General features: G+C 35.2%; 1 protein-coding gene across 1 annotated transcript; it reads right to left on the bottom strand.

Annotated features, from left to right (window-relative positions):
* Positions 1-603: 603 nt before the first annotated feature.
* On the bottom strand, positions 604-14,114 carry LOC132301118 (pleiotropic drug resistance protein 3-like). The gene is made up of 24 exons (XM_059798396.1): positions 13,735-14,114; positions 12,883-13,006; positions 12,536-12,621; positions 11,563-11,647; positions 10,677-10,836; positions 10,494-10,570; positions 9,243-9,296; positions 9,047-9,137; positions 8,555-8,856; positions 8,187-8,468; positions 7,708-8,021; positions 7,417-7,577; positions 7,232-7,335; positions 6,702-6,855; positions 6,492-6,626; positions 6,284-6,357; positions 5,869-6,201; positions 5,493-5,783; positions 4,826-4,909; positions 4,516-4,649; positions 3,852-4,079; positions 3,102-3,273; positions 2,344-2,598; positions 604-983 (listed from the first exon to the last, which is right to left on the bottom strand). Exons 1-24 carry the CDS (start codon positions 14,112-14,114, stop codon positions 717-719), a joined length of 4,347 nt encoding a protein of 1,448 aa, XP_059654379.1. The 3' UTR covers positions 604-716.
* Between the last annotated feature and the right edge of the window lie 652 nt (positions 14,115-14,766).

The raw sequence follows: 14,766 nt of genomic DNA, 5'->3' as shown, positions 1-14,766 counted from the left end.
GATGATGATGGGCTATTTTGAGGAGGTTGTTGATGTTGTTGTTTTGGGAATGTTTTGTATTATTTGCACCCTGTGTTGGGACAAGTTAGATAAATTTTGAAGGCCCAAGAGAGGCCATTGCATTTTTATGTATTTAAGCAGGTTGTCATAAGACCCTTTTTTGTAGAGGTCATGTCAATTTTTTTTTTATGATTGGTATCATTTTAGGGTCGTTACAGATGGGGAAATGCCACCTTGCCCCGTCTCGTTTGTGGTGGTAAATTACACTTTTATCTTTAAACTTTATTTTTTTTATTAGAAAATATTAAGTAGTTATCCAACACTAGATATCGAATTAAGTCGTCTTTTATAATTATAAAAATACTATTCTAAACCTATCCCCTCGCCTCGCCCCGACCAATTTAGTAAACAGTTTTTGGACTGGATGGGAGAGTTATGTCGGTAATGGGGTTGGGATCCCCCTCCCCAAACCCGTTTCGTTGCCATCCCTAATCCTGCCCTCGAAGAGGATTAGGACACCCTTGTTACCAGAGAAAAATATAAAAGAGAAAAGCCAAATGACACCATCCATGATTAACAAAAAACAATATGTAGACACAATTTTATAGATGCTGGTTGGACTAATTTGTCCAGTTACTCCAAATTGGCAGTCAAATTGCTGGAGAAGATAGTAACTGATCATCAAAATTGCAAACAAGTTACTAACTATACAACATTCATCTCCTCTGGAAGTTAAGCTTTCCTATAAAGTATGCAAACAGAGAAGCAAGAATAATGGGGTATACAATGAGAACAACAGCAACTATAGGTAATTGATCATGGTGAAATCCAAAGTAATCTTTTAAAAATGCTGCAACAGTTTTGGTTTCTCCAAACACCATAATCTCCTTGTGTATGTCTCCATACTGGGAATTTAGCAAACCATTCAGTGACCAAGATGTAGGGCATAGATAATACAGCCAAATCCACCACTTCGGAATTTGCTGCAAGTGAAAAAAAAAAAAAAAAAAAAAAAAAAAAAAAAAAAAAAAAAAAAAAAAAAATCATAATTGTGTTAGTTTCTCAACACAGACAGTTGAAGTTCCAGAAACCAAAAGTATTTTTACAGTCTATTAATTGTTGTTTGGCAACACCCTGCAATCTAGGGAAAGTTTTACAACCATTTTAAGTTAGCTCAGTTTTACAGTCTCATTTGTTAAAACTCTTTTTGTCATCAAGAAGTTCAATTTTTTTAGTTCATACAAAATAATATCTTTATCTTTTCATCCATTATCTATATATAATTTGTGCATATAATTTCTTCATTCTAAACTCTTTTTTCCAATTCTGAAACAAACTTTCATATATATAATCAAGCCACCCAAATCAACTTGGAATTCGAAGTTACTGAATCATGTGCTATGAAGTTCAATCACTAGCCTATTATCTACATCATTACCCTTGAGAAGGTTCATTAATAACCAGGGGAAAAGGAAAAAATAAACAAAAAACTTGAAATATTATACTTGATTTTCTTTTTCTTCATTTCTTGTTCATAATCAACCTTTTTTTTAGGGCCTTTGCCTGGCCAGCAGTTTAAGACTTCAATATCAGTGCCATTGTGTTAGTTCAAGTTTCAGAGCAGCACTTTGTGAAATATCAAAGGTTAGGCTTGACTTGAGTCCTCCTTTTCCAGGTGCCTGCGATAGTGGGACCAACACCGGGTAATGTCCCTTTATAATTAACTAATTTTTTTGGATGTTAAAAGTCACTAGAAGAGATAGGGTTACAAACCAAAATGTGAGGAAGAAATTAGGCGTGACACCTATTAGTGATAAAGATTAGAAAGAGTAGACTTAAGTCGTATGGACACACAAACCAAAGACATATAGATGCACTGGTGAGAAGAGGAAGGTTAATTTGCACAGAGAGTAAGAGGCAGAGAGGGTGCCCGGAATTAACATGGGATGGAATCATTGGAAATGATTTTAAAAAGTTAGGTATTAGAGGAGAAATTGCTTGTAATAGAATAGAATGGAAAAAGAGAATTCATGAGGCAGACCCCCATTCATATGGGATTAAGGTAAGGATGATGATGATGATGATGATCGAAAGGGGAAAAAAATGGACAGAATTTTCCATACAAAATTATTTTGCAAGCTTTTCTTAGAATGAGTTCCCCTATGTATTGAGTTTTTGTTCTTGCTTGTAAACTTGTAAAGTAATCAGACCACCACTGCACAAAGGTTTTTATTTGCTTTATTATCACCACAAAATAAGCTAGATCAATGTTAATCTAGAAGTTTAGTAGACTTAAGCATAATCCGGGGAAGATCCTATACCAAGCAAAGATTAATGGCTTACCGGTTGAGGAATCACAAATCCAGAAAACAAGTTGTACATTGTGTAAAAGGTTGACTGTAGAATTGCAGCTACTGGAAAGCTCGGTGTCGTTGCAACAAGAAGCATTCCAAGATAAGTGAAGTACAGAAACGAACATAACATGGTATAAAAGTACCAGAAAACCTTATAAGCTGACCAGTGATACCCAATCATTGGGTACGTGATGATCACAAATGCAAGCGCTTGGGCAAAGAGATAGGGAATCTCAATTGTCACCTACAAAATCAGTACACAGATTTAAGCAGGAAGTACTAATAAAAAAAAATCTCTTAAATATTTGCTTGATATTATTTTAAATGCTTGAAACTGAGAGGGACATCGGAAGTCTTAGCTCTGATGGTATTAGAGGGTGTGTTTGGGGATGGCTTTAGGTCTCAAGCTGCTGGTACGGAAGGTGCTATCCCATGCCCCTGTACCAGTGAGTGAAGGGAGGATGGAGGAGGAGAAATGGACTGCACAGTTGATCCTCAACTTGCTTTAAGAAATTGTGAAAAATCTTAGCACAGCCAAGCTGCTGTCTAGAGGAAAAGGTGTTACTACATAGAATTATTCACTCCATAAAGCACTACTGTGTTTATTTTCTAAATGTCCACCAAGAATCCTCGGCAAGATAACAATTCAACTCAGCCTTGTCGAGCTTTTAAATTATTTGTGAGGTCAATTATTGATCGAATTTTGACCAAATCAAGTATATCATTAAACAAGTTCCCTGGAAATACCTGTGCAAGTGCATAAGCCCATGAAGCATACATCCCAGCAAATCTTTCCCGATACACAACAGATCGCTCTGTCGTCACATACGGTAAAACAGATGAGGAATTATTTATGCCCAAGAATATCACAGCAGTGAACATTGATCCAAACATATTGAACAAACTCTGCTGGTTATTTCTGTCAAAAATGGAGAACAGTGTTAAGACTTCTGCAGAAGTGCTTTCAATAACAAAATAACAGAAACCGAGAACCTACAGATGTAGTCATTAGTGTTCAGTGGATCCATAGACTGCATTTTTTTGGAAAAAAAAAAAAAAACACTTTCTATCATTCAGTGAGTGAAATGTCAGGCCTACATTAATCTGAAGGAAGTTTTTCAAAGAATCATACATGTGAATCACCGAAGCTAACAGATTATAGAACTAACTAGAAACTTTTTTAAATTTAAATTATGCAATATATTAGATGCTAATGCATCAGTCCTGGAATAAGATGTTTCCCATATGTGACCAACAAAATGGCAATATGCTTCCTTTGCACTTGGCATATGCTTCACTTCCGAGTCTCATTCTACTTTTTTCCTAACTGTATGATGCTGGAAAGCATTCTGGAGTGAAATCAGATGCCAGTGATTGCTTAGAACAATTACTTCGAATCCACTGCCTCAAGCATGAGCAATAGATATCGACTATATCTGAAAGGTACTGATATAACTTATCATATAACCAGACCTTAGTTCAACTAAATTTACTTACATTTTCTTCCCCTGATCCCAAAACAGTACACCAAAAAGCAAAGATGCAATCAGCGTATGCATGGAGCGCATCAAGTTGTATGAAGGACTTCTCCAATAAGACCAGTGCTGTTTCCATAGGCAGGACTTGAACTGTCCCCAACCATTTTGTGGAAAGCGGGTTGGGAAATGCAACTCCTTTGAACCAGGAGGTGGATCACTCAACCTCTTTACAAGATCTTTATTGTTCCTATAGTCAAAATAACAGAAGAAGAGTCATGTACAGGCCAAATGTCAAGATGATTTTATTAGATGTATAGCACAAACGAAAAATTTAGCATGTTTGTCAGTAAATATAACAGAAGAAAAAGAGGACCATAATACAAGAACAATATGGTTGTTCTAAAACCATAGTTTGACAAATCAGTGGCCCTAAGGCATTAGATTGAACATTTTACAAGTTCTCTACCAGTAGAGCAGCCTGTTTTAATATATTGACGAATGTGATTGTACTGGAAGACATAATGTGACTGTGAGCATGCAGAGGGTTAAAATCTTCATAGTTCATATGATACTTATTTGACAAGGTTAGACTCATCTAAATTGCAGTCAAATCTAGCAAGTTTGTAACAGATTGTAACTTCACACAGACCAGCACTCAGAGAAGTGATTGGAAGCTAACTCACTCATATAAAGCAGAATTCTTGTATATCTGGGAAAAATCTACATGAAGTTCAGCTTCCGCGGATGCAGAAGTGACCTCTAACATCCATGTTGCTGGATTGTAATTATTTCTTATCTTTGGCACGCCTGGGATACCCTATTACAGAAACACGGTTAAATGGAAATACTAATTAACAATACTTTATTATCAAGAAAATTAGATGCAAGAAGCATATTCTAAATAATAAGGAAAGATTAAAAATAAAAAATAAAAAAGAATTATGTAAAAAAATAAATAAATAACTGGTGTGCATACTGCTATAGCAGACTGACCTCAAAATATTCAATGATATTACTTGAATCCCGACCCAATAGTCCAGAATAGATCATATGTCCACCAGTCTTCAAAAGAATTAACTACAATGAATGTAAAAGGAGGTGTTGGACAATAGCTCTTCAAATTTAAATCACAAATATGAAATTGCATCAAAGAAGTTTTTTAAACTGCATTTTCTAAAAACTGTATAATCTCCTGCTGTTATTTGTTAAATACAGGAATGGATCTGAAAGATTAACTACCGTAGGAACATCCAACATCATCAAACTGTAGGAATTTTATCGCTTGGGTGTAGACGAACTTAGTTTAACTACTCTCCTTGGAACATTCCAATATGAAGCAGTTGGCAGTAATCAGAAATTAACTCGACATATATAGAACAGCAATAGCTTCGATACACACACGAAGGAGTAGCAAAAACCACTTGCTCATCAATGTTCCTTTAAATGAATAGACTGGGACATAGCCCACAGATTAAAATCTGCCTGAAAACATTTCAAACACTTGGAATCAGGATGTCTAGTGTGTCTTGTTGCTTTGCTTTGAATGTGGCAACATGAAAAGGTAATTTCCTAAGCCAAGTAACTAACTAAAATTCACGACCAAAATTAACTTTTCGGTTCCAAATTTTCCCTTGAAATAGTTGATTAGTAGTTTTACTACCTCATCAAATGCTTCAAATATGTCAATACTTGGTTGGTGGATGGTGCAGACAATTGTTCTTCCTGTGTCAACCACATTCTTCACAGCCCGCATGACAATTGCAGCTGCTCTTGCATCTAATCCAGATGTTGGTTCATCCATGAAAACAATAGAGGGGTTAGCGACAAGCTCCACAGCTATTGTGAGCCGCTTACGTTGCTCAGTTGATAGACCACTAACACCGGGCATGCCAACCAATGCATCTTTGATTCCATCAAGCTCAATTGTCTCAAGGACTTCTTTTGCAAATTCCTATGAAGACATGCCAAAGCAATTTAATTTAAATGATAGATACGAAATGGATGCAAACCTCAACTTCCACAGATCTACGTCTTACATATTTAGTTTTTGAATCAATCTGAGGATGCAAACGCAGCCAAGCAGAATATAAAACTGATTCTTCTACTGTAAGTTGGGGAGAATGTATGTCAGTTTGCTCACAGTAACCCGAAATCCTAGCAAATGTCTCTTGAACTCTAGGATACCCTCCGATTTTAATTTCTCCTTCGACAGTGCCACTAGTTTTTCTTCCCGAAAGAACATCCAGAAGAGTTGTTTTCCCAGCACCACTGACACCCATTAATGCTGTAAGAACTCCAGGCCTGAATGCACCCGTAATATCACAAAGAAGTTGGAGCTTTTTCTGAGTGAAGCCCAGTTCTCGCATTTGCTGAAACCAAAATATGATATAACTACCTAATATAATCTGAACAGCCATTTAAGATTTATATGATATTGATTTATGTGATTACCGGAGGGGTGTCAATATAGTATTGCACATCTTGAAACACTACAGTTAGGGGTTCAAAAGGTAAGACCATTCTGCCTACAAAATGATGAGATAAGGCATCCTTAGTTAATTGTAGCAAAAAATTATTTATAACAAATAAGCAGGTGATATAAAGCAATTAAGGCTGGAAGAATTATAAGAACGGGAAAGAAGAGAAAAATATTCCCAACCTTTAGAAGGTTCTGTAATAGTCATAGGATGAGAATTGTCAGAGTTTTCTTCCACATGGGCACTACTAAAGGAATCTCCACTTCCATGTAATTGAGACAGCTTTTCATTTGAGATAATAGTGCGAGAACCAGGAGCTGGATGCATCTTGAAATATGAATAAAGTTTTGCCAATTTTCAAGTTGAATTTTACATTACAAAGATGAACTTACGCTTTAAGAAACTTAAGGCCAAGGTAAAACCAATGTTGAAAATTATTGCAAACCCAAATAAGGCACCAAGTGATATCCAAAAATAGTATTCATTGAAGTTTAGCCCACGGATTTCAAGTGTTTCTTGTCCAATTGTTGTGTTTGTAGTCAACATCTGCATGAAAGAACGAAGACAAGAGTAAGAGAGCAGCGCGTGACCATTTCTTACTTCGGATGATTCATTCAAACTATAAATAAAAAAATTCTGTGTCATACATCCATAAGTGAAAAAGAAATAAATAAGTTCATGAGAATATGTAATTAGATGCACAATCTAACGAGAAACGTCGTTCTTGATTAGTGAAATCGAGAAATGGATTCATATTGCCTGTCCAATTAGTTATACAAATATTGTTGATGACTTGATGAAGATCAGTGATATAAAATTAAAGAGAGAAATCACTGAAAAGGGTGGTATGTTTAAGCTAGGTAGTTGGGTTTCAACATGTATTTTCTCAGACAGATCAACGACCCACATTTTAGACACTCACCTTTTGCCATCGTGGTGCACGAAATTCATTTACAGCAAGGCCTATCTCACCATATGTAATTGGGGATAACCAGAAACCCCACTTCAACCATGCTGGCATAGAGGCTGCAACCAACAACACAGCTTAAGTTCAATCTTTAGGTCATGATACTTGAATCAAATCGGAAGGAGTTACTGAAAACTTACGTTTTGGAATAATGAAGCCACCAAATAATAAGACAAATAATATCGACAAACTACCAGCTGTTGTAGAAGCAACCACAGTCTGGTAGACTGATGCCAAGAAACGGAACATGGATAATGATGTTAAGTGCATTGCAAAAAATAGAATGAACTGCCGGAAAAACCTAGAAGCACAGCCAATGTTAGAAGTTAATTCAACACTTCCAGTTAGTTCAAAAATGTGTGTCTCTGAAGAAAAACAAAACCAACTATCTGAGGAATGATAAAGTTAAAGCCTTGTTATAAGACACTCACCGGCCAGCCTCAGGACTGTATCCAATGACATAATAAGTTAGACATGTCCAAATTAGAGCTTCCAACAATGAAAGTGGAACCTTGAGAATGGCGGATGGAATTGCATAGGCCCAAGCTGGGTAGAAGTACAACTCTTTCTGTTTATGGAATACAGCAAGTCTTGCAACAGTCATTGACAACTCCGGGAATCCATCAACTAGAAGAATGATGAGAGCATAGAACAGAGCACCCAAGAAATAGTTTGCATGAGCAACATCAATGCTCATCCGAGTTCTCAAAAATACAGTCATCGTGATAGATGCGATTATGACAAGCTGCAAAGAAGACATTCTTCTATTATCAAGGGGTTAAACACAGAACTGATCACATAAGATCAACAATTTAAGACTAATAGAGCATGAATGAATAAAGTATGAATTTTCGCAGGTAGGGGTTTAGAAGTGGAAGTAAAGAAAGAACAAGAAAGTACTGATCACAACCTGAATTGATTTGAATACATAAATAAAAGAATTCCTTCTCATGAGAAGAAATTCCCTTGACATGCATGCTCTAAAGAGTGCCCATTTAGAAAGAGAATACATGCTAAAAGAAATTGCATCCTTATGGTTTTCAGACTTCATGAATGGCTTGGAGAGCTCCTCATCTAGCTTCTTCCCGAAAGGGGATTCCTTGAATTTCCTAGAGAACATATCGACAGAAACAAAACTGTGAGTATGTTCAGTCCGGTGCCAATATTGTGCTTGATCTTTCCTTGATATAACCTGCCAGGATATTAATATTTTAAGTTTTACCACCTTGAAGATATAAGAGCACAAAATGGAACTAAAATGAGCCATGATGAACTTACTTCCTGGAGAAAGTCAGCTACCCCTTTCCTTTCAGGGCACCTAAACCCACAATCATAAAAAAATTCTAAAACATGACTACAATATCCATGATACACAATCTTTCCATCTGCCATCAATATAATGTCATCAAATAGTTCAAAGGTTTCTGGTGCTGGCTGAAGAAGTGACACAAGTATAGTAGCATCTGTGATATGTGCCAGCTGTTGGAGGCAAGCGACAATCTGATATGTGGTGGAACTGTCTAATCCATTTGATATTTCATCCATAAACAGAGCTTTTGTGGGACCTACGATCATCTCCCCTGCATAAAACCAATAAAGCTGATTCTTGAAGAATATATATATATACATATCATAATATTCAGTTCAAGTCCTTGGAATCAAAAGATTGGCAGATATTGGGGATTAACTTCCAATATACCAGTGCTAAGTATGTTGTAGTGGGTGGGTAATACTATCTGCTAATATGTCAGATTTATGCATTCAGACTACCTGTAGTTAATCTTTTCTTCTGACCACCAGAGATACCTCTTCTCATGGCATCTCCCACCAGTGTGTCAGCACATATATCGAGTCCGAGAATCTGAAATCATGGAAAAAATGGGAAAATCATCAATGAGCATAGCATTTGTCTGTATATGACATATAAAGAAGAACCTCATTATCAGTTCTGCTAAAAGAGAGTTACTTTTAAAATGTAGTCTGTCTGAAGGGTTCTCTTCAGTCCTTCAACTGTAATTGCCTGTTAAAACAAAGCATGGTTATAAAATCACAATACATATGCTCACCAACTCAGTGTTATCAAAGTCCCAAGGCGCACTAAGGCGCTAGAGGTCCTTTGGAGCCTAGGCGCAAGGTGAGGCGCTCAATTGAAAAATTAAATTACTATTAAAGCATTCAATTTCTATATTAAAGGTGCAAGTGTTGTCAAAGGCGCGCATTGGCACACAACAGGCGCAAGTGTTACGCCTGTATGAGCTTGGAGCCTAGGCACGCCTTTGACAACACTGCACCAACTGCATAGTAGGAATGTTATAAATAACTGTATGTGCTACACAGTGATTTGCATCAACTAGCATTCCAAATTGCATTAGTTTTGAGTTGAAGTTATTTCAAGTACTCAAAGCCTTTAATGCATCATATTTTTTTGAGGATTGGATTTTTAAGACCAATTAAATTCCCAACAAAAAAGCGTTAGATGCCAGCACGATAATGTGCTTCATTTTGCTTTTTAGATTTATTCATAGTCACTATTACAGTGATTTAGATTCATAGTCACTATTAATGCAACAAATTACGGTTAAATACACCAAAAAATCTGAACCAAGTTTAAATATTTCATGGGTTAACAAATTCCAAAACCAAAGACTCAATTGGAGATCAGCTTTATGCTTTGATCCATATCATAAAATTTGATTCATGCACCAATTAAACAAGTTCCCATCAACAGAATCACATACATTTGTTTTCTCCTTCAATCTGTAATTAACTCCTAATTAAAATATTATGGAGAACATATTTGCGCTCTATCGGTTACTCCTGTTCTGTTTGTGCTGATAGAATAATCAAGAAAAGGTTCTCTTGTAGATGATCGACAATTCTTTTTTTTCAGTTGAATAGCTTGCAAGTTTTCATCAAATCCTTTTTTCTGAAATAGTCCACCATTTTAGTTGGAAATTATAATTATAGAAACTCAAGTAGAAGTTGATTTCAAGCTTCTTGTAAGAAGATAACCAAAAAACCATGTCATTCAAAGTAGTATTTTTTCAATACATAGCCAAGCCTTTGATCACAATGCCACGCATACAAAGGAAAATATTCTAATAATCATTTCCACAAACAACAAATATTCCACACTATGGCATCTTCTATCCCTCATGAAACATAAAGACAAATCCACAAACATGGAAAGGCAGAAGATCATAGATTATAAAAGTACCTTCATATAAGTATCTATGTCTGGATCTGGAACAATTCCAGCCTGTTTCTCCCTTCTGCTGACCTCAATCATAATATCTTTTCAGGCAGAAAACAAGTTAGTTTATTACCATTACGAAAATACTTTAATAAGGTGTCCACAACTAAAACAATATTAGTTTTGCGCTCATCAAACTAAGTATACCTGTTCGACTTCCAACACCCTGGCAGCGGGCTGAAAAATCAAGTGTTTCTCTAACAGTCATCTCAGGGACGTGTAGGTCATGCTGGCTTATATAAGCAGATGTTTTCTGGGGTACAAACTCTTCCAGTTTGTATCCATTGTAAGAAACTTCCCCAGTAACCTGTTAGGAAAGCACAGACAAAAACCATGTTAAAGGGTAGGAGATACATATTAAAGTAACTTTCGATGACTGATTTAAAGAAAAGAAGAGATTCCATTAAAATTATGTACTATAATGTTTAAATTACACTTATGAAAGAAAAAAAAAAAAAAAAAAGGTATAATGTTTACTTGTGCTCACACTGCAAGCACTGTAGTAAAGTATTCGATCGTATTAGGGTGGTAATCTTTTCTACCTTAAATTATTTCAGAAGGTAGAAAAGATTTGGTCAGAGTTTGCGAGCATGTACAAACGGGAAGCAACAAAATCCAATTTTTACAAGAAAAGTACCTTTAGATCAAAAAACATGAAAAAGGATACACATATTTTAATATTTATATACATATAGAAGAGAGAACTTTTATAACGCTGGAATCAAGAATAAGAGTTACACATTCTTACCATAATTTGCATGTCAGATGCTTGGGAGCATATGCAAGACAGAGACAGCTTAATCCAATTTCTTTTATGAGAAAAAATTATTGCTAACTATAACATAGAAAAATGTGAGTAAGATTTTAAGGTCTAAACAAGTACCCTTTGAGCTTATTTTGTGTTTTCAATTGTGCAGATTTGCTATATAACTTATTTTGCAGTATCATTATCTGATTCAGACTAAGGTTTGTATCAGATGATTAGATCTTTCACAAAGTTACAAGAAAATGAAGCATAAAAAACTGGAGAAACCTTGAGAGATTTGTCTAGATTTCCGGAAAGTGCTTTTAGTAAAGTTGTCTTTCCACAACCTGGAGGACCAAGCAGTAGAGTCATTCTGCAAAATGAAATAATGCGTAAACTATTAAAAAACCAGAACTCTGCCAAAAGAAAAAAAAACTTAATGAAAAGGATTCCATTTTTCTTGCTTATAGAACTTCAAGAAAAGGAGTTTTCCTCTTGGAAACGAAACAGAGAAATAGGAAACCATTTCAAGGCAAACGTCTACTTGTACACACACACAAATAAAAATTAAAAATAAAAAATAAAATAAAAATAAATAAAAAATTGGTAGTTCTATAGCATAACAAACTTTGGTTGAGAATTTGAGATGAGTAAAACTCCTCAAATATGCAATTTTGATGGATGAAGTTGAACCATGCATACAGAAGTATAAAGGATTAAAATGTCCAAGGGTAGCTAAAATTATTCAACTGGATTTAATTTCTCATTTAGAGAAGGGTTAAGGATGGACTGAAGAACAACGGACTTTCCAATTTAAAGATAAAAAATAAGTATTGCCACAGTTAAAGCATAAATAGTTTAATTCCTCATGATAAAGGAGTTAAAATTGACCTGAGTCACCTAAAAATCTTTGAACTTCCAGAATGCTATGTGATTAAAAATGATTATCCAATTTAAAGAGAACACATTACTGACCATCAGGCCAATCATTTTTTATGGTCAGATGGGAAGAACTTGCTGCAAGGGCTGGTGAAATGCCACAAAAACCAATTAGCAAACATTCACTGGTATATGAAGCATTTTGAATCAAGTTAAGGATGCTAATGAGAAAACAGGAAATTAAAATATATATATATATATACACACACACACACACACATATCATAAGATGAGGCTGTAAGAAGGGACATGATGGCCTGCAATTAAAAAATAAATAAATAATAAATAATCGAGTTAATTAAGCAAAGCTTTGATTTCCCACCTTCCAGGTTTTATAATGCCACTGACATCATTGATGATGCTTATCTTAGCCTCTTGCGACTTTAAACCAGGCAGCTTGACAAAGTCCTGTTAAACAAAATGCACCGAACATTAGAAATTTATAAGCATAATCAGGGAGCTGCTATCACACTAAAGATTGCTTTTGGATACAATGTATATGAAACATCGAAAAACATTGAAAAATGTTTAGTTCCAACTCGTATAAATTAAAACCCTACGCTGAACTCAAATGCTCTGCCAGATAATAAATGTCCCATCCCCGAGCAAATATGCATACAATTATTGATTAAGCTCTAAAATTAATTCAAGAAAAATAAAAATACTTACGAAAAGCATGCTTTTGAGAGAATTCCATAAGGTCGGAAGGGGCTTGCCATGAACTACCTCACACTCTGCTTCCACAACCAGATTCTTATACCTCACCTCCACAGTGGGCAATTTCACACCAACTCTACAAAAATAAGTTCAATGTTTATTTTGTAACCCATTTATACATTTCATTAAATAGTCAAATTGTATGTGTGTAGAGAAAATTAGAGATGAAACAGTGAACCATTAGCATATATGAGTAGTAAAAAATTTGAGTAACAATTAAAAGAGTGATTGTACTATAACAAGTCAAAATTCAAGACCATAAACTTCATTGCCTGGTTCAGAGAAGTTGATGCATCAATGCCGCTAAATGTTATGCATGGATGACAATACACACAAGTATATCCAGATGTTGTGCACTTCAAGATTCTTATGGATATACATATATATATATACACATACACACATAGATATAGAGTCAATCTCTGTATGATAAATAAATAAATAAATATATAACAATTAATTTATACATAGTACTAGTTCGGCCCCAAATCAAAAAATTTGACTCCCCTCTTGACACTTGTGATGTCCCACATCATCTCGAGAAAGGTTATTGAGACTTATATTGATAGATGCCTCCTAAGAGAAGCGTTTTGAGAACCGTGATATTCAAAAAAGACAATATCTACACAGTGAAAGGCGGAATGAGTTATAACAGATAGTAGCAGATCCCCCTCCCAAAATGGGGAACGTTCACAAGGGTCATGACAGCAAGTAACTGTGTAGACGCAGTTCAAGATTCTTATGTATGTGTGTGTGTGTATATATATATAAAGTATTGGGTACAAAGAGGAAGAGAACACTTACTTGTCTATTCTTTTTCTGAATTTGTGCAACAAGCGAAGATTGTCATTCTCAATGTGTTTAATAAGCCTTTCAATGAACAGATGGCGTTCAAGAGCACCAAGCTTGGTAACATCTATCACCCTTTTCCCTTGAACCCCATTTTCATCAGATTCGTGATCAAACAGAGATGATCTCAACCGTTCAACAGTGGGTAATCTATCAATCTCAGCCCATTTCAATGCGCATTCATCACCAACCTCATCACCCTTTACAGAACCAAAACTAGAACTGCCTAGAGAACTAGATGTTTGACGACGAAATGATCTACTGAGACTACTTCCTAACTCTGTCAGCTCGATTCTCAGTGATTCTATCTCTTCATTACCTACCAACTGAGCCATATTGATGAACAAACTCAACGATGTTCCAAAATAGAACAATGGGAATGTAGAGAGAGAGAGAAACAAGCTATATATATACATATATACACACATTGATATGGAGTCTTCTTCTTGGTTCTAGTCTTTTAGATTATTAAAGTTTGTTCTTTGTTTAATGAGTCTGGAATATTTATTAGAGAGAGAGGAAGAGTGTGAGTGGACGGACGTTGCTGCGGACTTCCACTTGCTTGAAGTTATAATTGAAGCCTCCTTTCCGAAGAAAAGAAAAAGATTTAAATTAAAGATAAATAAATAATTTGCTTCAATATCTTACAAATAGACCCTTAAAATAGGACTTTTGACCAGTTAAAGGTATGGCATAATTTCTTCCAATGATCATGCAATCTATGACTTTAAAAGTTTTATTTGATAATGACATATTTTTCACCCAAAAGAACAAATAATTCATTATTTAGCAAAAGGACTCGAGCAAAAAAATACCCATAGTCATATAGTATGCATATAGAATATATAATTTTTATAGGTCTTAAAAACTTCTTAATATTTAATTTTGGAGCAAACAAGGACTTGAATGATAAAAAAGTTTAAGTTTCCTCTATAATTGAATTACAGCTGAATTAAAAAGATAAAAAAATAATAATAATAAAAAGGA

This window comes from Cornus florida, unplaced genomic scaffold (genome assembly GCF_030987335.1).
Source record: "Cornus florida cultivar Cherokee Brave unplaced genomic scaffold, ASM3098733v1 CherokeeBrave_3.0.0_Hap2_Chr03, whole genome shotgun sequence".
NCBI classification, from domain to species: domain Eukaryota; kingdom Viridiplantae; phylum Streptophyta; class Magnoliopsida; order Cornales; family Cornaceae; genus Cornus; species Cornus florida.
The sequence above is the reverse complement of the archived record's forward strand: the minus strand, read 5'-3'. Positions and strand labels throughout refer to the sequence as shown.